Source organism: Patagioenas fasciata, chromosome 3, assembly GCF_037038585.1.
Source record: "Patagioenas fasciata isolate bPatFas1 chromosome 3, bPatFas1.hap1, whole genome shotgun sequence".
In the NCBI taxonomy this organism is placed as follows: Eukaryota; Metazoa; Chordata; class Aves; order Columbiformes; family Columbidae; genus Patagioenas; species Patagioenas fasciata.
Window position 1 is genome coordinate 70,741,286 of NC_092522.1, and position 27,685 is coordinate 70,768,970.

A 27,685-nucleotide genomic window follows, 5' to 3' on the forward strand; every position below is an offset into this window, starting at 1 on the left:
GACCCTTCACCAGCCCCAAAGTGGCTCCCCTGAGGCTGAACACAACCACAACCACTTGCTTTCACAGCAGTGGCTGAGCAAGAGTGCAGTCATTCCCAGTTGTTAAACTGTGCCTAAAAGAAAATGAGTTGTTGATACAAATTCAAGGGCAACAAAAGTGACTCTGGGTTAAGAAATATTGGGTAGTTGTAAATAAAATATTATCTTGTCCTACTTCTTGGAGGCTATAATATTTTTCCCAGCTCCCTCTTCATAGTGCCCCATAGTTTGTAACTGCATTTGGCAAAAGCTTATCTTCCACAGTCTGAGTGTAGAAGAGTTTTGTTTATCTATTGTGTTCATTATTATGAGATTAGACAGTAGCCACCACCCACTGTAACTATCACGTGAAATGAGGAATGTGTGAAGATTTACTGCTTACTGTCTAAATGCAGCTTGGAAATGTATCTCTGCAGGAATAAGCTTGCTTTTCAACTTAAAAAGTATAGAGTACACCTTGCTTCAGAATGCTGAGGAAAATCAACATAGCAGGAAATCCCGATGTTGACACGTTCAGGTTGATGCCACCGTTCTGACCTCAGGAAAAGAAATTACTTACAAGGACAAGCTATAAACCGGGGTCAGCAGCCTCTGTGATGGAGCAGTCAGGGGTCTTTTAGGCTTGGGCTCGACTCAGTGGTGGCATTCAGTCTCATCTACAGCACCTTCTCAGCCTCCCAGCTTGGTAGCAACAATAGAGCCAGAGATCAAATTAGGAAGAAAAAGGCTATAGTGGAAGTCAAGAAAGGCTGGTTTCCTCCTTCTTGTGAAACCACTGATTACACGACTGCTTTATTCTCTCACAGGTTTCCATGGCTCCTCCAACACAGTTCTTCCTGCACAAAAGATCATGTATTGTCATTCATCTTCGTAGATCACTCGTGCTTTGCTTTCTGTAACTGTACCATTATAGCAAACTTCACCTGTCACCTTCTGATTATGGTCATCCAGTGTCACAAACCAAACTACTCATAAGCCCCAGGAGGGCTTGTGGGGCAAAAGACAAAAGCTGAAGGCCAGTAGCATTTCACGTATTGCTGATTTTGGGACAGTGGGAGTGGTAAGAAGGAGCCGCCTCAGACACGCTTCCAGGTGGTGGGGGACAGGTGTTCCCTGCAGCCACTGTTGGGCTGTGGAGGGAAAACCCACGTACACACCTCAGCCTCACCACAGGCTGCTCTGACCCACTGCCCCATTCGGGTGGCCAGGGGACCAGGTCCCCAGGGAGTACTGCTGTGCCCCATGGGAATGCCTCAGTGTCAGAGCCTCATTGAAACCATACGGAGACAGAGACACTGAGCTGAGCTGGCTGAGAGAGGAAGCTTGTCTTGTACGGCTTCCTCTGTGGTCCATATCCTCCACAGACTGTTCAGAGGAAGAGCCTAATTTAAGGAGTGGGATCAGGGTATGTGGAAACCTTCACATTTTCAGCTGTCAAAACTCAGTAGGATTTTACCTATGTTTCTCCTCCAGCAACAGTATCTCAGCAGCATCGTGCCCCAAGACACAGTATTAGCCCCAAATGCTGCTGAGGGCAGCCCCCCACCCTGAGCCACCCAACCCCCTCATGGCTACATCAAAAGACTCTCCCCAGAACTTATACATGAGTTTTCTTTAGTCTGCCCAGCTGAAAAGTACAGTGGCATTAAATTGCATACTTAATAAATAAATAAATAAATAAAAACAAACAAAAAAACCAAAAACAAAACAAAAAAACCCCAAACAAACAAACAAAAAACAACAAAAAACAAACAAACAAACAAAAAACCAAACCAAACCAAAACAAAAAAAAAACAAAGCCTCCAAGCCTGACAGGCAAGGGCAGGGATGGGATACAGACGGTTCCTCTTTCAGTCTGTCAGCTTGTAAGTGCTTTCTCTTCTAGAACTATACAGTACTAACTGAACCGGAAACAGCTATTTAAAAAGTGATTATATTGTGACATTTTTGTTTGACCTAACATCAAGCCATGTGCAGCTTAAATGTCAGCAAAGCTATTTACTATAGGGACAGACAGGCCCTAGCATGCTTAAATCCACACAGCGTCTTAAAACTGCATGCTGTCTCCACTCAGTGCACATGAATGCTGCTGAAGCCAAGATGTAAAGTATGGCACTCCGTAAGCTGCGATGATTGACTAATGTGCTGGGTGGCACAATGCATTCAGTGAGAGGCTCACAGAGAGGAAGACAAAATAATGGCTAATTAAAGGAAATATCAGGTTAGAAAGCAGGAGAAAAAATAAAAGTTTCCCTTGGATCAGCAAGAGCATGCCAATAGCTGGTGTACTTCATCCAGGGATGTCTGAGGAGCTCAAATATTTGGACAAAAGTAGCAAGCAGAATTTTTTTTTTTTTAATTAGCAGAGGAGCTGCATTGGTCATATGAGAGAGGAGCGAGCACAGCCCCCAGCTGTGGCTGTGGGTGCTGCCCTCAGCATCCTCTGTGCAGCCCTGCAACCAAGCCCCCTGGCCTCGGGGCTGAGCCCCCCGGGGCTGGCAGAGCACAACCCTGGCCCCCTGGCCATGGAGCACACGCCGGGTGACAGAGGGTCAGGGGGTCTTCCGAGCCCTCTCACCAGCCGGCCAAATAATAGCCAAGCGGTAGGGGAGAACAAGGCTAACGCAGCTAATTACGTGTGTCTCTCCCTGCGTGAGAACTGACAGGAATGAAGCGGATTCGGGTCCTGCGTGAGCACGTACAGCTAAAAAGTGATAGACAGAGTTATATAGGATCATGAGCTCTCCCTGAAGACAATGAACTGGTTTGCAACGGATGGAGATAAGGATGCTTATAGGTCCTTACTGGGACTAGCGGCGTATATTTGGACAGCGTTCCAGTCTGACCTTCTCTCGCAGCCTAAAATAACAAACAAATCAGTGTGCTTTTATTTTGAGAAAATGTTGCTCACAGTAATAAGGGTGGGTGGTGGAACTGAAAAGGAAGCACAACTGTGATAAAACTTCTATTTTGTTCTTTGTTGCAAGTCAGAAAAAAAAATATTATAATTCAGAGTGCCTCTCAGGGTTTATTTTTCTTTACATTGTGATATGCCCAATCACATCTGATTTTGGAAGGTGAGCAGGGCCTGACTTAGCTGGCATTTGGGAGACTGCTGAAAATGCAGTAGTTTGAGCAGGATCTGTGTGCTCATTATATGAACGCGTAGTATCTAAAAGCATGATTGGGGGGAACGACAAAAATATTCACAGCTTCTCCGTATTTTAAAATATTGCTTTTCTCCATATATAGCAACTGAAATAACACCATGACCAAAAATAATATCATAAATCTTAAGTAAGCACTTTTTCAAATGATAATAAAAAAGGAACTGCTTGTGAATACTGGTTAATACTCTCCAAAGAGCACAGAAAAACTCTTTGAGCAAACTGATCATCAGGTCATTAGAGATAGGAAATAAATTCTTTAATTTCTGTCTGCTTGCTATTTACTTTACTAAGTGTTGACAGTGGCAGGGGACTATAAAAACCCTTCAAAACTCATTTAAGTACAATAAGTAAAAACATTCTAAACTTTTTCAAAGAAAATATATGAGAGGTTAGCCCAAGGATTTTTTTTTTAATGTGGGGTTTACTGTTGTTCTTGGTGTTTTCAGTGACAAAGGGCTTAATTATATCATATAAAGGTTCTTTCCTTCTTGCTTTACCTTAGAAAATTCCAGATCAAAGCTGATCTCTTACATTTTTGCTTGGAGGCTCTCAAGGAAGAGTTAAAATTTCAACAGAAGTTTCCTTCATTAAAAATGTTCATTACTCCTTCCACTTAAAACAAATGTAGTTTAAAAAAAATAACAAATGTAACTAAAACTCCCTTCCTCTCTTGATTTCTTATCAAACGTCATTAGTGGGTACTGTTCAGATGCTGAGTGGGCCTCCAGTCCAGAGTGAGCTTTGTGTGTTTTGTTGTCATTCCCCAAAAAAGTTAAAAGGGCAAAACCAACAGTGAATATGTTATAGAGAAAACAGATTTCCGAGTATCTTTCTTCCACCTTTAAACAATAAATGAATATGATATGGCAGAGCAAGGCAAGCCTCACATGCTGTAAGCCTCTCCCAGGTAGCATCTGAGATGCCCTTGTTTTGCAGCCCTTCTTTGTTATACCGAAATGTGAGGGATTTCTAAATCCTGATTTGGATGCATTCCCCAGCAGCAGAGAGAAACTGATAATTACTGAAGCAAGGCAAGTAGTTTTCAGTTTAGCAGTTTTTTTCTAAGCCGGGCTTGTGGTTTCATTTAAAGTTTGAATGCTTCCATTCTCTGAGAAGCCCAGTGGCTTTTCAATAGCAGAAGATCAAATGATGTTAATCAGGCAGTGTGACCTAATCCTTTAATTCAGCTGCCTTTTTACATTAGAAATGTTCCGCTCACGTAAGATTGATTTGCTCTTAAATTGACTTTTTTTTGTTTGTTCGTTAAATGTGCTATTCTGAAATCCTACTCCTGGCTCTGCAGATCTAGTACACCAATAAGGTAAAACCGCTTTTTTTGTCATTTGGTAAATTTAGGTAGGCTAATTCTAAGTGTTCTGATAGGAAATCACTTGTTAATCACTGGAAGCCCAAGATGTTATGCAACAGCAGCAAGAACATTTTTCTTTTTGGTATTACAGGTGACCTACACTGTATGGGGCTATTCTGATCATATATTGCTGACTATAGGAAGACTAGCATAAGTGTAATTTCACCTCAGCGTTCAGACATACCTTCCATTGATGTTCTCACATGCTTCACCACAGACTGAAACAAGCTCCTCACTTTTCCCATTTTGTTTTTGTTCCCTCACTTTTTCTGATGTGGTGTCTTTGGTGTGGCACCTCATGTGACAGGGCTGCCGCACCACCACTGGGAAAGGGCAGCTGGAGTGTCCCCTCCCTCCACGCTGTGCATCTGCGGGTAGACCACAGATCGCAGTCACACCTGGTACGTGGGATCACAAGAACCAAAACAGCCTGTCGGGTTGCTCCGTAAACAACTGATGGTTTGTGAGGTGCCATCTGAGGTGCCCTCATGCTGGCGTGAAGAAGGGGGCAGCTGGGTGACCCCCCCTAAACTCAGCCTGTTGGATGTGGTAGGTTTTCTGACACTAACACCAGGAGAGCTACTGAGGTCTACAAGCACCAACAGATAGACCCTTGGCACTGATTGTGTCTACCCACCTTCATAGCAGCATCCCCTAATGAAGTCCGCACAAGCAAATTGCTAAGAATGCCTCAGGTAAAGAAAGATATAACATAGTATGGAGAACTAAAATGACCATTTACAGTGTGTGGCAGGGGTTCTTCAATCTTTTTGCCCTTAATGACGTAATCAGGGCTGTTGTTCCTGCCTGTTGGATCTGTGATACGGAATAATTTTGCTGGAAATTAGTGAACTATACAACTTTTTTTTCCTGACATATGGTAACAAATCATAGAATCATAGAATCATAGAATAGTTCGGGTTGAAAGGGACCTTCAAAGATCATCTAGTCCACCCCCACTGCAATGAGCAGGGACATCTTCAACAAATGAATGAAATCAAATTAATCCAATCAATTCAAATGAATCAAATCAATTAATTACTTTGCCTGAAGATATTTTACCAACACAAGGTTTGCAGTGTCCATGTTTGGCAGAACATACAAGCATTTTTGAAACCCTATGTGTTAATATTGTTGTTACATTACATAAACCACCAGCTGATCAAGATCCACCTTATGAGTAGTTAATGGGTCTGTCACCAGTCATCTGGCATTTTTGGAGATGATTTTCAGATTACTGTGCCAAGCATGTAAAACAACCCCCTTTTCCTCAGCGCTATTTCTTAAAGAAATTGAACCATAACTTCAGGCTGGCATCAGGCAGCAGCAAATGTGGTTGAAGCAAAAATTTGTGGGCAGAGAGCGCCATCTCCAGCTACCAAATAACAATTACTCTGCAGAAACAAAACCACTAATTTGGTATTTCTCCTCTGGAATTGCCATCTGTTCTGTCAAAAGATGGAGGAAAAAAGCCACCTGACACTGATGAAAGATTGAGATTTAAGGCTTTACTCTATCTTAATACCTTGTAGGGAGACCTCGCAAACCCTTGCTAAATTTTCTGAATTAAAATAAAAAGGCTGGTTAAAATTGCAAAGAGCTGAGCATCCCTAATTTTTTTCTATTTTCAGGCTACTTAGTTAAGAGTAAAATAATGTCAGATTTTAATAGAGTTTAAATCGGTACTATATTACGGTTACCCAGTTTACAGACGTAGGAAATGAGGCACAGACTCTCCTTAAGGTGCAAAAAGAGGTATTTATTACAAATTCAGGCTTGCATTTATACTTGCTATGATGCTTGCTCAAGCATTTGCTGATTCGCTAAGTTAATCATTACATAAACAACATATTTTGTGTTCCCACCAAAGCTGCTGCCATAAAAGCATTTTTTGGTGTATCACACGCTACCCTGTGTCGCGGGGAGTGATTTTAGGGTTCTGCTTGCTGCAGAACAATGTTTAGATTTCTTAAAGAGAAGTGCGACCTTAAAGAGTTCGGTGACGGGTTTGATCTATTATTTACTGCATGAGGGAGACATACCAAACCAAATATCGCCTACCTTATTTCCAGGCGTGTGTATTTGTTCACGAAGGAAACCTTCAGGCATCTTCTCTCCCTGAGGACTGTTGGCTCCAGGGGCTGTGTTTTGAAGCTCCAGAGGCAAACTCTCAGGTGACGTGTATACCCGTTGCGATGCAAACGTCCAGGGTTCTTCTTCCCCTGATAACCATTCGCTCTGGAGCCTGTGCTTAGAGCTCCAAAGGCAAACTTTCAGGGGAGACCCGTAATCGCATGCAAAATAGACTTTTAGGAAGTGAAATTTTCAGGAGAAATATTTAATGGAGTAAAATAGCAGAAGGGCTGGCTCAAGCTGAGTACCTGCACAGAGGTCCACCTAAGCATAGAAAACTACAAACTTTTATATCTTTACAGACCACTCACACCAAGATCCAGTCCAATAGCAATATTTCACCACCAGGTCCTTTGCTCCACATTGGACCCTTTTTCTCTGGCTCCACATGGGCCTCTGTTTTGTTCAGCTGTAGACATTGGTTTTGGTCCATATCCTTGAAGGTGGTGTTTTATCTGGATAAATTCTTTCTTCTTAGCGAAGTGCAAAAATAGGGCCCACTTTCCAGATGTCTGTGATGTCTCCGCATTAGCCTTGGATCGTTGTTTTCCCAGTCAGTCCCATTTTTCCCAGCAAAATGCAAGTTGGACTTTATCTTGCAGGCGTTTAGCGTAGTCTGCAGTTACTTTTGGTAAATACAAGTAGGACCTCACAGTTTAAAATTTTAGCAAATCTAGTCTACCAAGTAACATGAATCAAAGAGTACACTAAAAATCACACAACCTTATATCTCTAAACAATTCATTACATTTGGTGTGCATCTACTTGAGCTAAATGATCAATATTGAACTTCAATTGGGTTCATCCACTGACCTGTGAGTAGTAAAACCATTGCCATACAGCTCACTTATTTAGCAGGGAGAGCTCAAAGTAGGCTCATCCAGGCTGTCGTATTTATAGAATGAAGTGGTTGACTCGTAGTCAAATTGCATACAGTAGGAAAAGTCTGCACGAGACTCCCTGCCTCCACAAGCCATCAACGTTCAATGTGCCGTTCTGCTTCCTTGTGGGTCTCCTGGAAGGAGTTCTTGGCCTGGCTGCAGCTCAGGCCTTTACCTCCTCTGGAGCCTGGACCAAACTGCTGCTGGTTTGGCTGGGGGGTGTTGAGTGCATCCGCCACACTCCACCCCCTTGACCACAGTCAACCCACTTCATTCTCTCATAGAGTGGTAGTGCGGTTACCTCTTGCCTCTATGTCATAAATACATGGCATATTGTAGCTCAGTGGTAAGAGTCCAATTGTTTGATAAACTATTCGGTTTAAATGCTAATATCATCTACATATACTGTTAGCATGTACGTGAACTTATGTTTAAGCAAACAGCCTCAGTAATATAGAATATCACTATAAATTGTATTATCGGGGTATTTCCCTTTGCTTATATGTGTACCTGGCATTTATACACAAAATGATTGCAAGTAACAAGCACAATAATGTTAGAATTAACAGAATTACAACAATTGAAGCATCACATTCAAAGTTCCTGTTGTGGTCAGTGGCCACCCTAATAGGGTCTTCCACTTCAGTTCCAACAGGACATGTTGTACCTTCAGCAGCAACAGGATGATATACTGTACTTATAGGAAGTATCTTAGTATCTTATAGTATCTTATAGGAAGTATCTTATAGGAAGCTGCAACACAAAAAGATGAAATAGACTGGTCTCGGCAGGGTCTGCCGGACAGATTATGCCATTAGAAATATGGGAAAACCCATTGTGCACTAATTCTGCATTTTGTAGCATTGCTTTTATCTTTGTCTGTAGGAATCTTAAGGATATATGGTAAGGTGCCTTTAGCATTATTCACAGGCATATTATCTAAACACAGAGGTTCTACTTGTGGTTTATGTGCTTTACTACACCCCAGCTACAGTCGCTTGAGTGTACTTACAACGTTCCTCCTGGCCATTCTTGCGCCATTCCCATATATTCCACCCCCCTCACTCAAGAAACTGCTTCTGCTGGGGCCAGCAAAGCCGGAGGTGTTCACCTGTGTTTGTGAGGTGTAACACAGAGCAATTTATAGAGATACATAACAAACACATACAGGAAAAGGAATAAACATATCTGTACAATGATGTTTTAAATCAGGCATTCCATTGGAATTAAATGAGCCATTCATCCAGGCATCATGAATAGATTGCTCTATTTGATGCATAAAGTCTTGGAGATGTTAAAAGTTGTCTTTCATGTTGGCTGATTCATCAGTTATGTTGAAGCAACAGATGTTTTTAAAATTGAAGCAGCTTTTTCAGCCATTACCTACTCAAGGAAAACAATAATAAAAAACATTAATATCAAAATCCCTTAGCACAGTGTAATTCTGTAATACAGCTACCAGGGTTGTGATGCTGGTAAAACATATCGTCAAAAGATCTGCAGCTGTTGGTCTTCCCTTAATGCAACAGGCAGATAAGTTAGTTACAGTAGAGGCAAAATAAATCTAAGTATTTACATATTGGTCTTGTGGAAACATATCCAGGGCATATGCTTGTTGTACAAGATTGCAAAGTACGTCGAGCCAGCCTGTGATAGGGAAGGAAAACAGGAGTGAAATCACCTTCCAGTAATACATACATGTTGTTCCAGCTCCTGCAGCTGATGTTATTTTGGGTCTGATAATCTGATGTGAGATAATTACCCACACAGTTTGAAGAACTCTGGTTTGCACCTTTTCAGAGAGATCTTCAATGCAGTGTTGCATTCTTGACACCAGTAACACTGTTCCAATGCTGTCTCCTCTAGATAAAGTACAGGTATTTGTTGAAGATAACCTGAAACACAAGAACTCAAGAATCTGACGTTAGCAAAGGATGTACATCTAGACCAGTAGGCTGCAGTCCCACTTCACAATCCATTGGTGTAAATAATTCCATTTCTCCTGTAGTTAGTCTTGACACTGTATCCACAGCAATGTATACACATTGCCACCCACTAGACCAGGGCGGAGGGCCCACACAATCAATCTGACAGGTATTCGAGGCCCACTGGCCACATTTTATCTTTCCCCATGGCCTACATAATACCCTTAAGTGTAACTGTATACAAGCAGCACAATGATGTGAGCATGTTTTACAAGCATACCATAGCAAAGGGGTTTGAATGTGAGCAGTGTCCCATGCATGTGTAGTATAAGCTGATCCATGTCCATATGCTAAATGCATATTTAGAGCTTGAGCATGGAGCTCAGCAGAGGTCGTATTATCTGCTTGCTCGTTGTTTTGTGCAACCTTATTGTGTTCTTCTATTTACCCTTCACAAGGGGAATCATCCACTGAAGATGTGGAGATAAAAGTTCTCCAGTATCCTAAAAATCCCAAAAAGGCATATAATTGTTTTACCACAGCTGATACAGAAAACTGCTGGGCTGTGTGCTCTATCTTATCTGGTGTTCCTCTAAGCTGTCCATGCCAAACTATTCCTAAAAATAGTACAGTAGCACTAGGACCCTGCGTTTCAGTCAGATTAATTGTCCAGCCTTGGTCGTGCAAATACACTTTCAGAAATCCAGCAGCGGCTTCAGTTGCTTGTTGTGTCAGGTATTAAAATTTTTGCTCCTGTGTCTATTAAAAATTTCACCAATTGTCCTCGAGGGACATCTGGAATTAAAATGTATGGGCCATCAACACTTATCCACTGATAAGCTTCTACCTTCTGGACAGGCAGGCCCAGTTGCCATCCAGACCTTACTTGATTTTTTGGATTCGTGTCCTGTAGTACTTCCCTCAGAGGGAAAAAAGGGTTAACACTCCTTCTTGGAGCAGGCACTGGAGAAGTCAGAGAAGTCGAAATGTCTTCCTTCTTCTCACAACTATCTCCTTCAGGAATGCTTCAATGAGATCTAAGATAACAGTGGGAGGCTGTTTCTGAATTATGGCTTCAGGAATGCCTAGTGCCAGTGCCTTTCTCCACAGCTTATTTCTCAGTTCCCAAGACTCTGCCTGAAACATTTTAAATGCCATAATTCAGTCATAATAATCCGTAATTCAGTTTCTGTCTTAATAACAGATCTAGCTTCATACTCAGGAGGATATGAGAGAGACAAGGAATCATCTTCCTCAAAATCATCATTGTCAGGGTCACCCCATAGTTTTCCATCCCATTCATCAGGGGACACAATAACTTTCCTAATCTGTAGAAGATGAGGGGGATGAGGAGCCTGCATAAGTATCATTCCAATTTTTTCCTCTAATTTTTTGTTTCCTTCCCTTTCTTCATGTAGCTGTTTCTGCAGCTGCTTGAACTTCAAATATAATAATAATTCAGTGGCCTTCTTACTTTCTATAACCTCCCTCAGATCTTGTTTTTCTCTATTCAAGGTCTCCCGCTCCTCACAAGTGGCTTCTAGGCAAGTGCCTAGCATTTTACAGATGATTCCCTTTCCCTTCCCATCCTTCAGATGGCCCCTAGCAGCTGTTAGTTGCTCCTCCACAGCTTTCCAATCATGCCAATTATTATGAGCCCATTCCTCCAAAAATCTAGGACTTGGACTTACTTCATGCCTCTGTAAATAATTAGCAATAATGCCCACCATCCCACTTCTGACACCAAATTGTCATGAGGGAGAATGATGTGTGATGTTGCACGAACATGTCTGTTAATCACATACTAGTGAATATTTGTACGTGCTGTACAATAGAAAGAAAGTGTTTTTAACAAGAAAAAAAAAAATCCATATAACTTTCATAGTTTAAATAAGATTCAATTATACAATTCTGTTTTCCCGAAAAGTGTCTTTCAGCTGAATGCCTTAGTGCATTTTAAGCGCTCTAAGACTACAGAAAATCTTCCCTTACATGAGTTCTTTAATTTTCTATTTGATGATGAACTGACAAAAAATGGAGATAGGTAACAGTTCTAAATGTTGCATTTCATTGATGGTTCGTCATGGCATAGATGATGATTTTACATGATTTTACATGTAACAAAACTGCCATTCCCCACACTTACTCGGAGCTGGTTTTTATGAGAAAGAAGAACTCCACAACAAAAAATGTAATCTTGTATTTGGAAAGTCTCTGTCTGAACCATTAGTGAGGCCTTTTCCCCAGTCTGAGTTCCCTTGTCCATTCCCTTTTTAGGAGCCATTGATTTACCCAATGTTGTCCATTTCAATTTGCATACATCCTGCATGGATTTTCTGAATGGCTGATCAATGAACCCTATGAAAAAGACCTTTGCTGTTGAGAATCAATGTGTACTACTGTGCCGAATTGGCCTAACACATCCCTACCCCATAAGGTACATGGTATAGGTGCGATAAATGGTGCAACTCATGCATGCTGCCCCTCAGGTCCAAGCACAGTTAACAGATGTGCACTCTGAGGCAGCTGTTGAATACCACCCACTTCGATAACAGTGGATGCGGGAGTGACAGTGGGCCACTCAACAGGCCATTCAGAGCTGCAAATGACAGAGACATCAGCATCAGTATCTAGGAGACCCTGAAACTTCTGACCATTTATGGAACAGGTAAGCATGGGTTGTGCTGCCTGAGTAGTTTTTGACTAGAAAATCTGGGGTCGACCTGCGCTTCCAAAGCTACCATCACCTTGGTGCCCTTTCCCTGCAGGGGTAGCACTACAGAAGGGTATTAACTGAGCAAGTCGCTGACCTTGAGGGATGTAGCAAGGTGGCACAGGTGTCCATGCCATAATTTTGATTTCACCTTGATAATCAGAGTCAATTACTTCAGGTAAGACAAACAAACCCAATTTGGTAGTGGATAACAGACCTATTAATAAAGCATGCATGCTATGTCCTAAAGGCCCCCACACTCGTGTGGGAATAAGCGCTACAGCAGTTGTAGTTATCCTCACTGACTGGCTGGCAGCCAAGTCCATCCCTGGCTTCCAGCTGCTGAGGGGAGGAGATCAGGGGCCATGAGTTGACTCACATTTCTTTGATTGTTTGGGGCATGCAGTCCAGCCCCCCACCTCCCGTTTCCCTGGGAAGGGTTAATTGGCTCCCCCTTTACATTAACCCTCGAACGACATTCATTAGCCCAGTGTCTGCCTTTTCCACATTTTGGACAATCTCTAGGAGGTACAGCCTTTGAAGTCTGGCGTGCATACTTTGTGCAATCTTTCTTTACATAACACAGTGCCCCACAACAAAAACATCTCGATCTCAGTTTTGTTCCCGATACTTGTAACTGTTCTGCTAAAGCAGCAGCTAGACAGCTAGCAAAATGTTCAATTGTCCCTATGTTTTGACACGCTCTCACCATGTCTGCTATAGTACACCTTTCCTTATTCCTAATACCCTGTAACACACGCCGACAATCAGCATTACCATTCTCAAAAGCCAATTGTTTTAGTAGCAACTCACGAGCTTCATCATTAGCAATTTGTCGCTCCAAAGCAGTCTGCAAGCGGTCTAAAAACTCCGCATAAGGTTCTCGCGGTCCTTGGAAGAATTTTGAAAAGGACGTATTGGCATCTCTCCCAACATCTGGTAATTTCCGAACCGCTTTCATTGCTAGTTTTGCTATTACACCATAAATATATCTGGGATATGCAACTTGATTCTCTGGCAAAGCATGGGCACCTTCCCCAGCTAAATGACTGCAATCAATCCCTCTTTGCTGATATACATTATCAATACCCTCTATACTACAGTTGTCCCGAAAAGCAGATAGCCATAGAGTATATTGAGTAGCAGTTAAGATCATTTTCAACAAAGAACGCCAGTCATGCGGAGTAAGTGTGTAGGAGGAGCTTAATGCTTCTAAAATATTTATAACAAATGACGAAGTAACTCCATTTTCTTTAACTAATGTCTGTAAATCTTTTACAACATCATATGGTAGCTGTTGAAAGCCCGGAGTTTGCAGTTCACGACAGATCATAGGGCATGCTGCAACCACTTTCCAGTCTCCTGCTTTCAAAGCCTCTTCTCTGCATTTATCCCACATGGTTAAATTAGTGTGCACTTTTGGTTGCAAAGTAACATCCAGGGGGAATAAATCAGGCTCTCGCTCCAAATCCTTTGGGCCAGGATCAAGGGGGTTTTTGGGTGACTCCCACACACCATCATTTGTCAAAAGCATTCGCTGTGGCTTACAAGCAGGGGCTTCATTATCAGACAGCCCTTTCTCCACTACCGCATTTGCGGTTAGTGCACTTTTGCCCGATATAGCTACAGGATCCCCCTCCTTCCCTGGCAAGGGAGGAGGAGAAGGCTTACAGTTAGTTGCAACCTGCACGACTACTTCCTTCTGACCAGCTTTTAAAGTAGTCATAATTTTCCCCCAAGTAGATAAATGTTTGCAAGCAGCATTATCTCCAGTCGCTGCCTGTTCAAATAGTTCTCGCCCAACTCGGTGCCATGCCTCCAACTGAAAAGTACCAGCTGTAGGAAAGTCCGGCACATGATTAGCAATCCATTCTAATAAAGTCACTAATCGGACTACTGCTACGTCCTGATTTTGCTTTCTTAATAAACGTTGAAGGACATCTAGGTTTTGTCTTTGTTCAAGGGATAACTTCCCTCCCATGGTTCCCAATTGCTCACCTTTTCTCAGTGACGGGTGCACACTGTGATTTCTGTTTCCCAGTCCTGGTTTGATTTGGCTTCACTACTGGAATGATTGCTTCCTTTACAGCCTTTACTTTCAGAAAGTCTTGGTTCAGGGCACCATTTGTAGCGAACGAGGCACAGACTCTCTTTAAGGTGCAAAGAGAGATATTTATTACAAATTCAGGGCTGCATTTATACTTGCTATGATGCTTGCTCAAGTATTTGCTGATTTGCTAAGTCAGTCATTACATACACAATATATTTTGTGTTCCCACCAAAGTTGTCGCCATAAAAGCATTTTTTGGTCTATAACAAGCTACTCCCCTGTCCTTGGTGTATCAATCCCATATCAACCCCTCTGTCCTTGATGTATCAAGTAGTATACAGTCCTGGCTTCTTGTATTTTTCCACCAACACTTGTTCTCACACTGTTGACTCTGGTAGTTTCTCACAGGCCCGATGTCAGAATACTGCCACAACAGAGAATCTATGCACCTAATACATATGATACATTTGATAAGTACTTGGAAAAGTTCATAAATTATACTTCTAGCATTGTCCCAGAATGACTAGGTCAAAAACTTGTGCAAATAAGCAATATGCAAAAATACCATACAAAGTGCATGCAGAAGAATTATATACATACAAATAATACAAAATTTACAAGTATCACAAAATTTACACTACATAAAAATTCCATAATCTAATTACATAAATACATATATTCCAAATACTACAAAAAATACTTAAATACAGATATGAAAGAATAACGGTTGTATTACATACAAGTATATTTTGTGTATATTTTACGCCACATAAATGGGTACATATGTTAGTGCACACTTTTAAAGAAATCTGTGCTAAAAACCACCACCAACAACCAAGACATTATTTATAGCTGATGCTTGAGAAATTGTTCTCTACCACAATGTTAAATGATGTTGTTGCTTTCCTGTTACCCAGCAGCTTTCTCTTCTTCCTAACACCATGGAGAAACCTCGGGTCTCCAGAGCATTCACTGCCAAAGGGTTCGGATGAAGCAGAGACATTAGGTGCATTAGAGAATCAATCTGTGAATGCGGGTAGATACAGCATCTTATTTAAAATGCAAATGATTAAATTACTCTGTGTTATTTTTATGATTGTTTGAGTTCAGAAGGTATTTGAAAACCCAAGATTCAGTTTGCAGCCACAGGGACTGCAAGATAAAGAAAGAAAGCTGATGAAGCTCTGTTAGAAAGAGACCTGAAAGCAAAAGAAAGCAATCAAGAACAGCTGGCATGGATTTCTGGCAGACAAATCACACTTGGCCAACCTGATTGCATCCTATGATTAAATGGCTGGTGACACAGACAAAGAGGGAGCAGAAGCCAGAGTGTAAGGGGCCACACAGCAGCAGCCTACAACTTGTTGGAGGGGGTTAACTAATAGGAGGCAGCTACATTCTCCTTGGTAGTAGTAGGACCTGCAACAAGAAACCATTGGCAGAAGCAGCTCAGGAGGTCCAGAGAGGACATTATGAAACAGTTTATGCAATTGGAAGGTAGGTAACCTGGGCAAACTATGAAATTTTTATTTTGGATGGTTTCAAGATAAAACCACAACAGATGGGATTTACTTTCAGTGGGGGGGCTGGACTGTGCAACATCCAGATGTTCTTTCCATCCAATCTGTTTGCGATTGTGAACCAATGTAAAGCTAATGACAGAAGGAATGACAGAATGTCCTGAGTTGGAAGGGACCCACAAGGATCATCCAGTCCAACTCCTGTCCTGCATACGACAACTCCATAGGATAACTCGCCTTGTCTATGATTCTTGTTCATTGTGGGAAGATAGCTTTAAAATGGCCACCAAAATGCTGTCTGGGCTTTATTATGAATTTGGGAGTGTGTTTTGAGTATACACACTAGCAAAAATAAGTGCTCTGCCATCTGGTATCTGGCAAACTGCAGATGTTCTTTTCGGAAACCGACGTATTTCATTGCCACATTTAAACTGCTATCTGCTATTTCAGCTGGCAATATCAAAAGAGCAAAGAAATGCAATGTATTTTGAAAATCCACGGATTGTAAAGTAATTCAATGTATCATTCATTCAACTTCCAGAAGGTACGAGATGTGCCTGTAGCCAGACCTTGGGAGTCCCAAAAATAATTTAGAAGCCTGAGTGCAGCAACTCGAATAACTACCCTCCTCTCTTCTTTGAAGAGTTACATGAGTTTGTACTCTTGACCGCTTTTGTGGGGGTTTTTTGTTGTTTGGTGGGTGTTTTTTTTTTTTTGTGGGGGTTTGGTTTGTTTGTTTTTGTTTCGGTTTTGTTTTGTTTTTCTCTTGTTTGGGGTTTCGTTTGTGTGTGTTTTAAGTTTTGACTGAGGTATGAGCTATTCCTACCTGCGCCCCTGCCTTTCCCTCGTTTCCACCCGCGACTCCCCGCTCCCGCACCCAGGAGCGGACCCGCCGCCCGCCTTCCCCTCCCCGCAGCGGTCACGCCGTGAGCAGCCCGGCCGCTCTGACTCCTTTCCTCCTTGCAATCGCAGCCCGAGTCACTGTTACTGAAGCGCTGTGCGGTTAATTAATCGCTGATGACGGGTTCGCCATACCCGCCAGGAAGGCCGCGGCTCCCGTCTTCCCCTTTCCTTGGCGCCGCCCAGGGCCGCCGCAAGGGCCGGCAGGGCGAGGAGGAGGCGCGGATGGCGGCGGGACCGAGCGGCGGCGGGCTGCTGCCCTTCCTGCGGCTGCTGGGGCAGCTGAAGGTGAGCGCGGGAGCGAGGCCCGCCCGGCGGGGCAGCGGGGCCGCCGATGGGTGTCTGCCCGCGGCCTTTCCGTGGGGCGGCCCGGGACCCTCTGGGGGGTTTCCTCAGCGATCGCCGTGGGGAGAGCGGGGACGCGAGTGGTGGCGCTCGGCCTGGCCGCCGCGGCCTAGCAGCGGGACGGTTGGCGGAGAGCCGAGGCCTGCGGGGCGGGGGCGGCCGGAAGCCGCGCTGGGGCTGCCGCGGAGAGGCCCGGACGCCGGCCGGAGGAGGGCGGGGGTGTCCCGGCGTGAGCAGCGGGGGCTGGGACGGGCGCTCGGTGCTGCTGGTGCGTTCCCTGCAAAGCGATCCCGTCGCAGCCTCGGGGTAGGCCGGTCTTCGGGGCAGGTGTTTCCCAGCAGCATCAGAGCTCACCGAAGCGTGGAGGTCATGGTGGGACAAAATTTTTTTAGTGTTGTCTCTGAAGTGAGGTTCTCCAAAACCGAAGGTTTTAACGTTCACATTACTGTGACGCTCTCCTCACACAGAGAGTACCGCGGACAGGATGGGTGTACAGGAACGTGGCAAAGCCGGAGAGCGTGTCTGATCATATGTACAGGATGGCGATGATGGCTTTGGTGAGCGAAGACAAAAGCCTTAACAAGGACAGGTGAGACTGCCTCTGGTTATTGTGAGCACCTGTTCATGTTGTGGGAGAGCTGCAACCAAAATGCTTAAAATAGCTGTTGTCGTGAGGAAGAGTTTTTAAATCACACTGAAGGAGTGTCACAGAGGCACCCCAGAGTCAATTTAGGCAGACAACAAGCTCCAAGGAGATCTATTCTAGCCAAAAAGTATTAAGTTGGCCAATAAGCCAACTAGAAACAAGGTTTATACAAACTATTTAGCACTCAAACAATGTGAAAACCAGGTTCAGATACCAGTTGAGCAAATTAGTGTTGTATGACCACATAAGAGTAATGAGGATCCACAGGGTGCATGCATTCACTCACAAAAGAAAAAAAAAAACCAACCAAACTAGAAGTGTCTTTCACTCAAGTGTGCCCAGCAGAGAATAATCACTTGCCTGGGGTGGGCAAGGGCTCACTCAAGGATATATCCAGAAGGAAAAAACAACAAAAGATGTGATATGTACTTAATCCCAGAAGGTCTCCTTAGATGGCGTACCAATCTAAGGGCTCCAGTTCACAGACCTGGTGCTCTGAGGTGACCACTCAAAGGGAGTTGTTGGCAGGGGCCCTGTTTTTTAGCCTGGTCAGTTCTGGCTGTGGGCATTAAAACATAGTCCAGAAGCTTTTCAGCTTCTTTGGGCACCTGCTTTGTTGAGGACCCTGCCAATTGACTGAGGGTCCCACCCCTCTCGTCCCCCCAGCAGGCTGGAGATGAAATCACTCTGTGTTGGGGTGGGGAGGTTGTGATTGTCAGCACCACTCAAGGTGTGGTTAGGTACAGTGGGGCACAAAATTTGTTTAGGAGCCATCAGCTGCCCTATTGGAGGCTTGGGATCTCATCAGGGGCTGTGCAGCTGCCACAAGGAGTTTGAAATCCTTTCCGCTCTTGTTCTTCCATCCTTTGGACAGGGTGCTGTTTACCTGGAGACCTGAAAGGAGCACTTTTAGTGCTAAATTCCAGGTGTTGAGGCAAGTTGTTAATTTGCAGGCTCTGACCTTTTCTCTTGAGCAATAAGTAAGCAAGCTGAATACACTCAGTTAAAGCACAGTTGGAAGCAGCAGACAGCAGAGGCAAAGCCATGGACTATGTGGGGCTTGACAGACTTAGTGGCAGTAAGAAGCCTCTGAAATCATATAGCGTAGAAGAGAAAGCAGCATTGGTGTTGAATGAGTTGCCAAGTCTAGTATGGGATTGTACTTGCTTTCTCCCTTCAGGAGCTGATGAAAATAGTGGGGACTTTTTTGAGTATTATGCTGTAGATTGATACACTACGAAGCTGCTGAGTGTGAGATCATATATTGAATTGGGGATGGCTCCAGTCAGATTACCTTCCACCTGTTGCAGCATTAATGTGAAATGTGTAACATAGTTAGTTACCACAACATCTCCAAAGCCAAATATATAAAAGCTGTAGAGATTATTTTTGAATGCCGTGCCCATATACAAACTGTATTTATACTTAAATCTAGTTTTACAAGCAGCAGTAGCTAGAAATCGGGCATTAAAATGATGTCAAGATGGAAACTACTTCCCTTAGCAAAGAAGTGAAAAATGTTCCGTAAAACTTAAAAAATCCCACCCTGTAAGGTGTTTTGTTTTGGTTTTTGTGTTTGTTGTTGTTTTTGTTTGTTTGTTTTTTAATAAGGGGAATGAATTATGCAGTCTCTTAACTCTGTGAATAACAAGATATAACTTAAAATGCTGAAAAACTAATTATTCTGTCTTTGTTTCTTGTCAGATGCATACGATTAGCTTTGGTTCATGATATGGCTGAATGCATTGTTGGAGATATTGCTCCTGCAGATAATATCTCAAAAGAGGAGAAACACAGGAGAGAAGAGGTATGGACATAAGGCGCAGAGCCACATCTGCTAAGTGTTCTGCCTGTTTTTAATGTTCTGGGGGTGGTGAAGAGACACTCTAAGTGACTTAATACTGTCATTGGCATTGGACAAGGATGCCACAAACTATCAAAGTTTTCAGCTCGTGACTTTGGTACATGTAACATCACTGGGTACAAAGTTAGAAAGGAGAACTTTTGAAGTAATGTTCATGTTGGTCATTTATTCCTGAACTAGCTGGATTTTTGGTAACCTGAATTAGCCATGTTGACTAGCCCTACTGAGAGGTGGGGAGCAAGAAGTGTGTGCATTGGCAGTTCCTGGTGGATCATTTGTGTGGTGCCAGTTCATGTGGTTGTGACAGAGACTTTAAACCATTTGCAGAGAATTCCAGACCCAGATGCACAGGTCATAAGCCTCTGAGTGCAGTGTCCCTAGAGTTATTTTACTTTTGGTCTTGTACATAGCCAAACTGTTGGTTGTCATTTCTGGTTTGCTGTGGTATTTGAAGAAATGTGAACCACTCCTTGAGCCACGGCTAGAGGGCAACGTGGTGCCTCAGAAACAATTAGCTCTTCAGACAGTGTAAAAAAAAAAAAAAAATAATAAAATTGCAGTGATTATTTGCCCCGCCCCATTATGCTTACTCCTTTAAAACTTGGGGTTGGGAGTCTATGACTTACTCTAGGAGTAAGCTCTTTGCTAAGAAAGTGGAAGGTAAAGATCAAAGGGATATTCAGCATTCTTGAAGTACTGTCCTCACTGACTGCAATTTTGGTATTTTTTTTTTTCAATGGACTTCCTAGTGTTTTCTTACACTAAACAATAAAAACCTGTTTCCTGGAAGCCTCCAAAGGTTTTTTTGTCAACTGAGGATTGGGCTTAAACTTTGCGTAGAGGGAATTCTCATTTGTATTTAGGCAATGAAAAAGATACTTTGATGCCTAAGTATGGTTAAGAAGTTTTCTTAAACAATTTCCAGCTCCTTCTGCTCCCATTTCACTCAGTGAGGACTTTGATGTTGACTTTGTGGGAAGGAGGGTCAAGCATTAAACATTTAGGCTGACTCTGAAGTACTTTGTTGTAAAAACTACACCAAGGGTAATGGTTTCATGAAGTGGCTTCAGCTGACTTATCTATATGCTGCTGCCACTGCAGAGTTCTCCTTTTTTCCCCTTTGCAGCTGACATTGAGCTGGTTCTGAAGTTTGCTGCCTGTGTAGTCATCTAGTCTCACCAAGCCTAAGGCAGCAGAAAATGAACTTGATCTAAAAAAAACCCAAGTGTTTTCTTTGGAGTTTGTGGGCTTTTTTTGGGTTTTGTTTGTTTTTTTCTAGTTAAGTCATTTTGGCCTGCTAAACTTGAAATCTTATGAGCTGTGGAGTTGGAAGGAGGTGCCAAGGAATGAGACGTTGATGCTGCAGTGTGGGGGAGCAGCTGATCCCTTCAGTCACATTGTGAAACTATACCCTGTGTTTGAAGTGGAGAAACAGTCATGGCACAAAACCTTTGTCTTGGCTCTGATGTTGGTTGTTTCAGAAGCAGCCCTTAGCGTTCCTAGGAAAACAGTAGAAATTGCACAGCAATGAGACCGATCAGCTGGGAGAGCACGAAGAGCACGCAGAGCAATTTCTGCTTGCAGGTTATACCATCAGTCTGACATTGCATTAAACCTTGTACCAAGGCTTTTGGTTGAACAAATGGTATCTCGCTCTGGGAGCAATGCATTTTATTGCTGCAGAGTATTAAATTGATATATTTTTTCTCTTTTTCAAGATTTTATATTTTTAAAAGTTTGTGTTGCCTGCCTGCCAGTCAGTAGCTGTAGCCCTGCTAGTGGAAATGTACCCACTGAGTGACTGGAAGGGGCAGTTGCCTGCCAACACCAGGAGTTAGTCTTTGAAGCTACTTTTATGAACTGCATCTATAACCTATTAAATTCAAATGTTGTGTTCACTAGTTAAATCTGGAAGGCAGAGCTGGTAACTGATGGCAGTTCCCTGGCATTTGACTTGTCTGTTTCACTCTGGGCTTCTTTTTGGACTCTTGAAGATATTGGATGCACTTTCAAGTTGTTTTTCTGTTCTAACAGTTCACTTAAGCTGCATCCTCCACTGAGTGGTCCTACTGTCTCTGGCAGATTTATGTACAAGTGCACTTCAGAATAATACGCTATATAGTGTATGTTTCTACAAACCTGGTAGCAAGTAGTTATTTCTTCAAAAAAGATAATGATAAAAATGTGCTTCCTTAAAAAATGGATACATGGAAATAGCTGCTTTTTTTTTTTTCAGTCGGCTATGCAACAACTGACCCAGCTTCTATCAGAAGACCTCAGAAAAGAAATCTATGGACTCTGGGAAGTAAGTTTACATTCTTTTAATCCTTCGGTAATATTCAGGGTGACCTATTGTCCTCTTCCTGTTTACCTATGAAACTCTTATTTTGACCTCAAGAAAGGCTAATGGTATGAGTTGAGGTCATTTTGGAATCTGTTTCAAAAAGAAACCCCAAACTTTGGTAGAATAACCAGTTTCTGTCTTTGACCTCTCAGAGTTTCAGATGACCCCTTCAGGGTTTGTATAACTGAAGGAAGAGTTTGTCTTCTACATCCAGCCTGCTTGGCTGAAATATTTAGTAGTAACTTCTGGTTTTAACTTCAAATGTGGTCTGTTAACACAGTGCTTTTCTACAAACCCCACAGATTGCTGGCTGGTCTTGGGTACCTTATATGTTTCTATTGGAAAGTATCTTCTATATTTGCAGGTGATTTAACTTTTTGATGTGAACTTGTGCTGTTAATTGATACGCTCTTTCATGTTTGCAAACTACAGATGACTAAATTATTTCCAAACAATTCAAGTTTATAATTACTGTGCTTTATCTTCTCCTGGCATAGGGTTGCATGAGGGCAAGTGCATCCACGATCTCTTGTTCACATGTTGCAAACAAAGCATTATATGTTTCTTGGACTCTATGACCCGAAACTGTATTTTATGCTGATATCCTTACTTTTCCACTTGGACTGTGTTTAAATTCCAGATATTTGCAGTCAATTTCTGCCCTTTGTTACAGCACCCTGTTTGTGGTGTGGTTTTGTTGTGGTGATGGTTTTTTTGTTTCTCTCTGTAGTTTTGTGGTGAAACTGGCAATGGGGATAGGTTTTCAGTGCTGTAATTCAAGGTGAAGGGGGTTAACCAACATAACCAGATCTGGGAAATAAACGTGCATTTGTTTAGTGAGCACTGGTTCCTTTTCCCCTGGGCAGCTGTTATAATTGAGGGGAAGGAGCTTTTGATAGATAAGAATCACACAGGATCACAGAGAATAGTTCTGCAGGACTTTTTTTTGCATGTATTTTTTTTCTTTGCCTCAGTCTCCTTGTGTGATTGTAGAAGAGCTGGTTCAGTACGCAGTTCTTCAGCATGTTAGCTTTTTATGATTCTCATTTACCATAATTTAACATATGCATACTTTTGATCATTATTTCTTTGTTTCTACCTTCAGGATAACTTATTGGCATTGAGTTGCTAATGCAGCAGTATGAGTGTAACCCACATAGCAGCAAGTGTAACCTAAAAATCTAATATTCATATGTAGTCCCTCTAGTCTTACTTTAAATGGAACAGCTAGGTACTTCTTAAAAAAGATTAAAAAAAAAAAAGAAAATAAGAAGCCTCTGATCACTTGGTGTGATACTCTGCTCTCAGATAGCCAGAGGCGTTTCCCTTTGATTTCTTTTTATGAGTGAAGAAGTTTTGGCCCAGAGCTGAACAGTGTCTGGGAGAAGATCTGTTGACGCTTTTAGCAAGTCCTCCCTGCACCGTGGTGCCCTCACCTCTGCCCCTCTTTGCTTTTCAGCCCTACACACGCTGTTGCTTTGGACTGTGTTGGTGGGCACTCTGCCAAGCGTGGTGTAGGGGAGAAAGGCAGCAGAAAGAGACCCCTGATAACATTTTTACATTACAACTTAATCCAGAATAAGTTTGAAAAATCATTAAAGTAAATGAGTCTGCACGCTTCAGCTCTGTCTTGCCTTTTTATTTTCAAGAGCAAAAGCATGGGAGTAATTTTTAAAAGCCAGACTATGGTGTCTGAGAGACTAGTTACTGTTTTTCCCAAAGTATACTGTTATTTCGCACTCTTAAACACTTGTTGGGAGGCAACACTAAGTGTTTATTTCAGCACTTTGCGCAGTTGTGCACACAATAGCTGATGTTTCTTGAGTTAATATGAGCTGGTGGGTTGTGTGGCACAAAGAGGCTGGTAACAGGTTGGTACTCCCAGTTAATTGCTCGAGGTAGGACAGACCTTTACAAGCAAACAGCCATAGTTCTCCTGCTCTGAAGTTCTCCTTTGTAATGATGCCAAGAGTTTGTTCTCTTTGGTGGCCAAAACAAAAAAAAAAAACAGTAGAAATAAATAGATTTAAGAAAATAAGTAGTATTTAAACAATTTAAAGATGAGGCAGAGCTCAGATTGAAAGGAGGAAAGGAAGGTAAAAAATGTTGAAATTGATTACTAAAACCATGATCAAAATATAATTGAAAATTCAGAGCATCGTTCCAATCCAAATAGAGTAGTATATGAATCAGTCGTGGCTATCAAAATCTGGATTTCTTGACTTTGGAAGGTAAAGCAATAAGCATAAGAACAAACAGGCTCCTAATAGTGTGACCATGACACCTGTCTGAGCATCACTGTGCTAGAATCGCAACCCAGGATCTTGCCCACTGTGAATGACACTCACACCCACATTTGTCTTCTTAAGATGCACGATTGGACTAGATGATCTTTTGAGGTCCCTTCCAATCCCTAACATTCTGTGATTCTGTGAAGGAGATGCCACATTCTTTGGTCAGCATGAAAAACTCCTCATGCACTTGTACTGCTCTTGTGTGCAGAGCTGCTGTGTGTCACGGGTTCTGTGGATCCGAAAGCACAGGTGGGGCGGGTGTGCACTTGAGCCTCTCTGGTCTGATTGGTGGTGGTGGTGGTGGTGATGATGATGAATGGGGTCAGACCTGCCAAGGATGCCAAGGTGGTGGTAACCTGCACTGAAAGAAGCCTTTTTCTGCAGTTGTTTTTGGAAGTCAAGACCAGCTGATGAAACATGCGATACAATGCCGTGATTTGGAAACTAGAAAATTAAATGGCAAACCCATCTGCGGCCATCACTGAAAGCCAATGACAGCAAAATTGTTCAAGTTGACTAGAAATTTGAATGACTCACAAACATATACTGAGGATGACTGGAGAGAGGGAAAAGGTAGCAGAGAGATTAAGGGACTTAAGGTCTGAAGGGGACCCTTTAATGACTCCCCTCCCTATCTCCTAGACAGAAGCAGCTCAGACAGATTAGACCAAAGAGATTAAGAAGGAGTGACAGGAGAAATATAAAGAACAACCCTTTATATAAAGCAAAACTATAAAAACAGCAAGTGGTGAAGAACAGTGCAAAATAGGTCTTAAAAATAGGTAATGGTAATACATAAGCACACACTGTGGTAATTCATAGCTCTAGCCAGGTCTGAAAAGATCTCTCTATATATATGGGACCTGTTATTTAACTTGTACGTTGTTTAGGGTTGTCTCTCTATCATCCCCGATTCAGCCAAAACACTTGGTATGTTTTTAAACTAGAATACACAAAATAATTGTGTTCTTAAGTCCTATTACATTTAATAGAAATTTAGCATATACTTATTTCAAGGGTTTGCTCAATAGCAGCCTTAAAAAGAGAGTGAAAGATATAACTCATGAATATTTATGGAGCAGCTTGTACTAACAAAGACAATTCTAGATATATAAAAAGCTTTTAATACTCTGTTTCAGAACAACAAAATTGTTTTCTTATAACTGCAAATCTGTTCAGGAATATGAAAACCAGTGTACTGCAGAAGCCAAGTTTGTAAAACAGTTGGATCAATGTGAGATGATACTGCAAGCATTTGAGTACGAAGAGTTGGAAAACACACCTGGCAGACTGCAGGAATTTTACGATTCAACTGCTGGTATGACATGTTTTTCTTTCGTAAGTTAAATTATATATATATATATATTTATGTATTTTTATTTATATTCTTTTATTCTGATAGAGCAACTAAGAACTAGTTTTTTTTACTTATTGGTCAAGTACCCTAAATATTTTTGAGGAAACTTACTGCAACGTGAAAATACCTTTTACTTATCTGTATGTATTGAACCTGAATTTCATTTATGCCAAATTCCTTTTACATCACTTTTTACCTAGAGAGAGGTCCAGCTTTCATTACACTTTCATGTGTTTAAGGATCTCTCTATACTACCAGGTGGCTATAAAAGAAGCTTCAGTCTTCACTGATGCTCTGTCAGCAGCTTGTTTCTATGTAGTTTGTGTTTCATGAACCAGTGAAGTAAAATTTGTTATCCCTACATGAGCTGTTCTCTTGTGTGACCTGCTCAAGGTACATGTGAGAAGCAGCTCAGTGAAATGTTTTAGGTGCAATTGTGTTACTTTTTATTCTCTCCACTGCTTTTTATCTTTTCTGAAAGAAACTGACAGTGCAAAGGAAAACTAGCTAAAATTATAGTCTTTATTTTAGCAAGGGGGTTGAATACTAGAAGAGGACTGTGACTCCAAGTCATCCTATCCTGGGAAAAAACTAGGGGCAAACTTGGGGAGAGGATCAGCAATGACCAGGCACAGTCCTTGACAAGTCCCATTTATACCTTGGTGACTCAGGGAAATAATCTGAGAAGTGCAATTATTTGATTACAGAAGAAAGGATAAAAGAACACCACCAGCATAACTGGAAGGCTCAGTATTCTTATTGACATCTTTGTCCTCCTGCTAGAACTCAGTAACTTTAAACTAAGCTGGTGTTTCAATAGAGCTTACGGCATATACCATACCCTACATGCACCTGTGACTAGGGTGGTTTCCTGTAGCAGGATGCATAGCACAGGATTGCCCTGGTTAGGGTGCATCCTTTTTTCAGCTCTTAAGCGTCTTAATAGAGCATGAAATATTTTTATAAGTTTTTGGGGAAAAAGCTGTAGCTACTCTTAAGAGTTATTCCGTAGTTGGAGTAAAATGGGAGTACTCTTGTGCTTAAAGAATAATTTGGCATTTATTTTGAGACTAGAACAACGTTACTGCTAACCTTTCATTGCCAGCCTTTCACACACAGGAAAATGAGAGAGCGTTTTTAATTAACTTTACCTTTCTTTTATTTTGCAGGAAAGTTTGTTCATCCAGAAATCGTCCAGCTTGTATCTCAGATTAACACAGAAAGGAATAAAAAAATAGCTGCTACATCTCATGCACATTCCTGAGGTGTTCCTAAACACCGTAGCTATAATAAATATTTTGGTTTACATTCTGCGCATTATTTTTCCTTCTATAACTTCATTAATTTTGTCAGCAGTTCGTTGGGGTTTTTTTCTGTGCATTAACTGCTGAGAATCCCAGGACTTCTTAGAAAGAAGCTGGTAAATAGTGACTTGCCAGATCAGAGGTTATGGCAAGGACCAAATACTTAGAATTTTTTCTTTTTTAAATCGGCCTCTGATTGATGTGGTCTCAGTTACACATAGATTGTCCACTGGGGAAATTCAGGTAATAGTTTAACAATTAGCTGATTGCAATCTGAGCTGTTGATGTAATGCACTGACGGGGACAGGCAGTTTTGTTTTGTGACTTCCAAGTACATACGGATTTGAGTACCTCTGTATCAAATGGGTAAATACCCATTCACTGTGCGACCCAGAAGCGAGACCAATGAGCATATTTCTCTAGACGCTCTTGACAGAGTCAGACTTAAAGATGGGATTTCTTTGGAGTGCATAAGCCTTAAGAAATGATGGTGGGTAAAACTGGTAATGCCACTAATTAAATTTTCTCAGTACGTTTATTGTTTCATACAGTTTTTCCACTGTTCACATGTTGTATCAGGGGATGGTGGGGACATTTCTGTAAGGGCAATATTCCTGACTCCTGGCAATTTTATGGACTCTTGCATGGGCTGTTGATAGTCACAGAATAGCTGCGGTTGGGAGGGACCTTGGAAGCTTGCGCAGTCTAATGCAAACACCCATGTAAAGCTGGCCCTCCCTTGGCTACGCTGTCACATGCTCGCCCTGATTCTGCTGTGGCAGTTTTAGTGGAAGTAATAATGCTAATATAAAAGTATGGTTGTCGGGTAAA

At 42.1% G+C, this 27,685-nt stretch overlaps 2 protein-coding genes and 1 long non-coding RNA gene across 5 annotated transcripts; 1 reads left to right on the top strand and 2 right to left on the bottom strand.

Annotated features, from left to right (window-relative positions):
- Nucleotides 1-6,900: 6,900 nt before the first annotated feature.
- Nucleotides 6,901-14,233, bottom strand: LOC139827586 (endogenous retrovirus group K member 5 Gag polyprotein-like). Of its 2 annotated transcripts, none has more exons than XM_071806579.1 (2): nucleotides 9,355-14,233; nucleotides 6,901-9,239 (listed from the first exon to the last, which is right to left on the bottom strand). In XM_071806579.1, the coding sequence occupies exon 1, from the start codon at nucleotides 14,209-14,211 to the stop codon at nucleotides 12,529-12,531; it is 1,683 nt and encodes a 560-aa protein (XP_071662680.1). In that variant the 5' UTR covers nucleotides 14,212-14,233; the 3' UTR covers nucleotides 6,901-9,239; nucleotides 9,355-12,528. The 2 variants fall into 2 exon arrangements, with proteins under 2 accessions (XP_071662680.1, XP_071662681.1); XM_071806580.1 differs by having other exon boundaries at nucleotides 6,901-8,975; nucleotides 9,291-14,233.
- On the bottom strand, nucleotides 6,901-14,313 carry LOC139827587 (uncharacterized). Its single transcript, XR_011738393.1, has 2 exons — nucleotides 14,229-14,313; nucleotides 6,901-9,487 (listed from the first exon to the last, which is right to left on the bottom strand). It is a non-coding gene; the product is annotated as an uncharacterized lncRNA (long non-coding RNA).
- A 2,382-nt stretch (nucleotides 14,314-16,695) lies between these two features.
- Nucleotides 16,696-26,858, top strand: HDDC2 (HD domain containing 2). Of its 2 annotated transcripts, none has more exons than XM_065835897.2 (6): nucleotides 16,696-16,988; nucleotides 17,513-17,634; nucleotides 19,396-19,498; nucleotides 21,792-21,860; nucleotides 25,373-25,531; nucleotides 26,720-26,858. In XM_065835897.2, exons 1-6 carry the CDS (start codon nucleotides 16,818-16,820, stop codon nucleotides 26,786-26,788), a joined length of 693 nt encoding a protein of 230 aa, XP_065691969.1. In that variant the 5' UTR covers nucleotides 16,696-16,817; the 3' UTR covers nucleotides 26,789-26,858. The 2 variants fall into 2 exon arrangements, with proteins under 2 accessions (XP_065691969.1, XP_065691968.1); XM_065835896.2 differs by having other exon boundaries at nucleotides 16,703-16,988; nucleotides 25,373-25,511.
- The last annotated feature ends 827 nt before the right edge of the window (nucleotides 26,859-27,685 follow it).

Coding starts and splice junctions, on each gene's coding strand:
- HDDC2 (XM_065835896.2), top strand. CDS start 16,818: ATGACGGGTTCGCCATACCCGCCAGGAAGGCCGCGGCTCCCGTCTTCC. Junction 16,989..17,512: donor GGCTGCTGGGGCAGCTGAAG/GTGAGCGCGGGA, acceptor CTCCTCACACAG/AGAGTACCGCGGACAGGATG. Junction 21,861..25,372: donor AAATCTATGGACTCTGGGAA/GTAAGTTTACAT, acceptor AAATCTGTTCAG/GAATATGAAAACCAGTGTAC.
- LOC139827586 (XM_071806579.1), bottom strand. CDS start 14,211: ATGGGAGGGAAGTTATCCCTTGAACAAAGACAAAACCTAGATGTCCTT.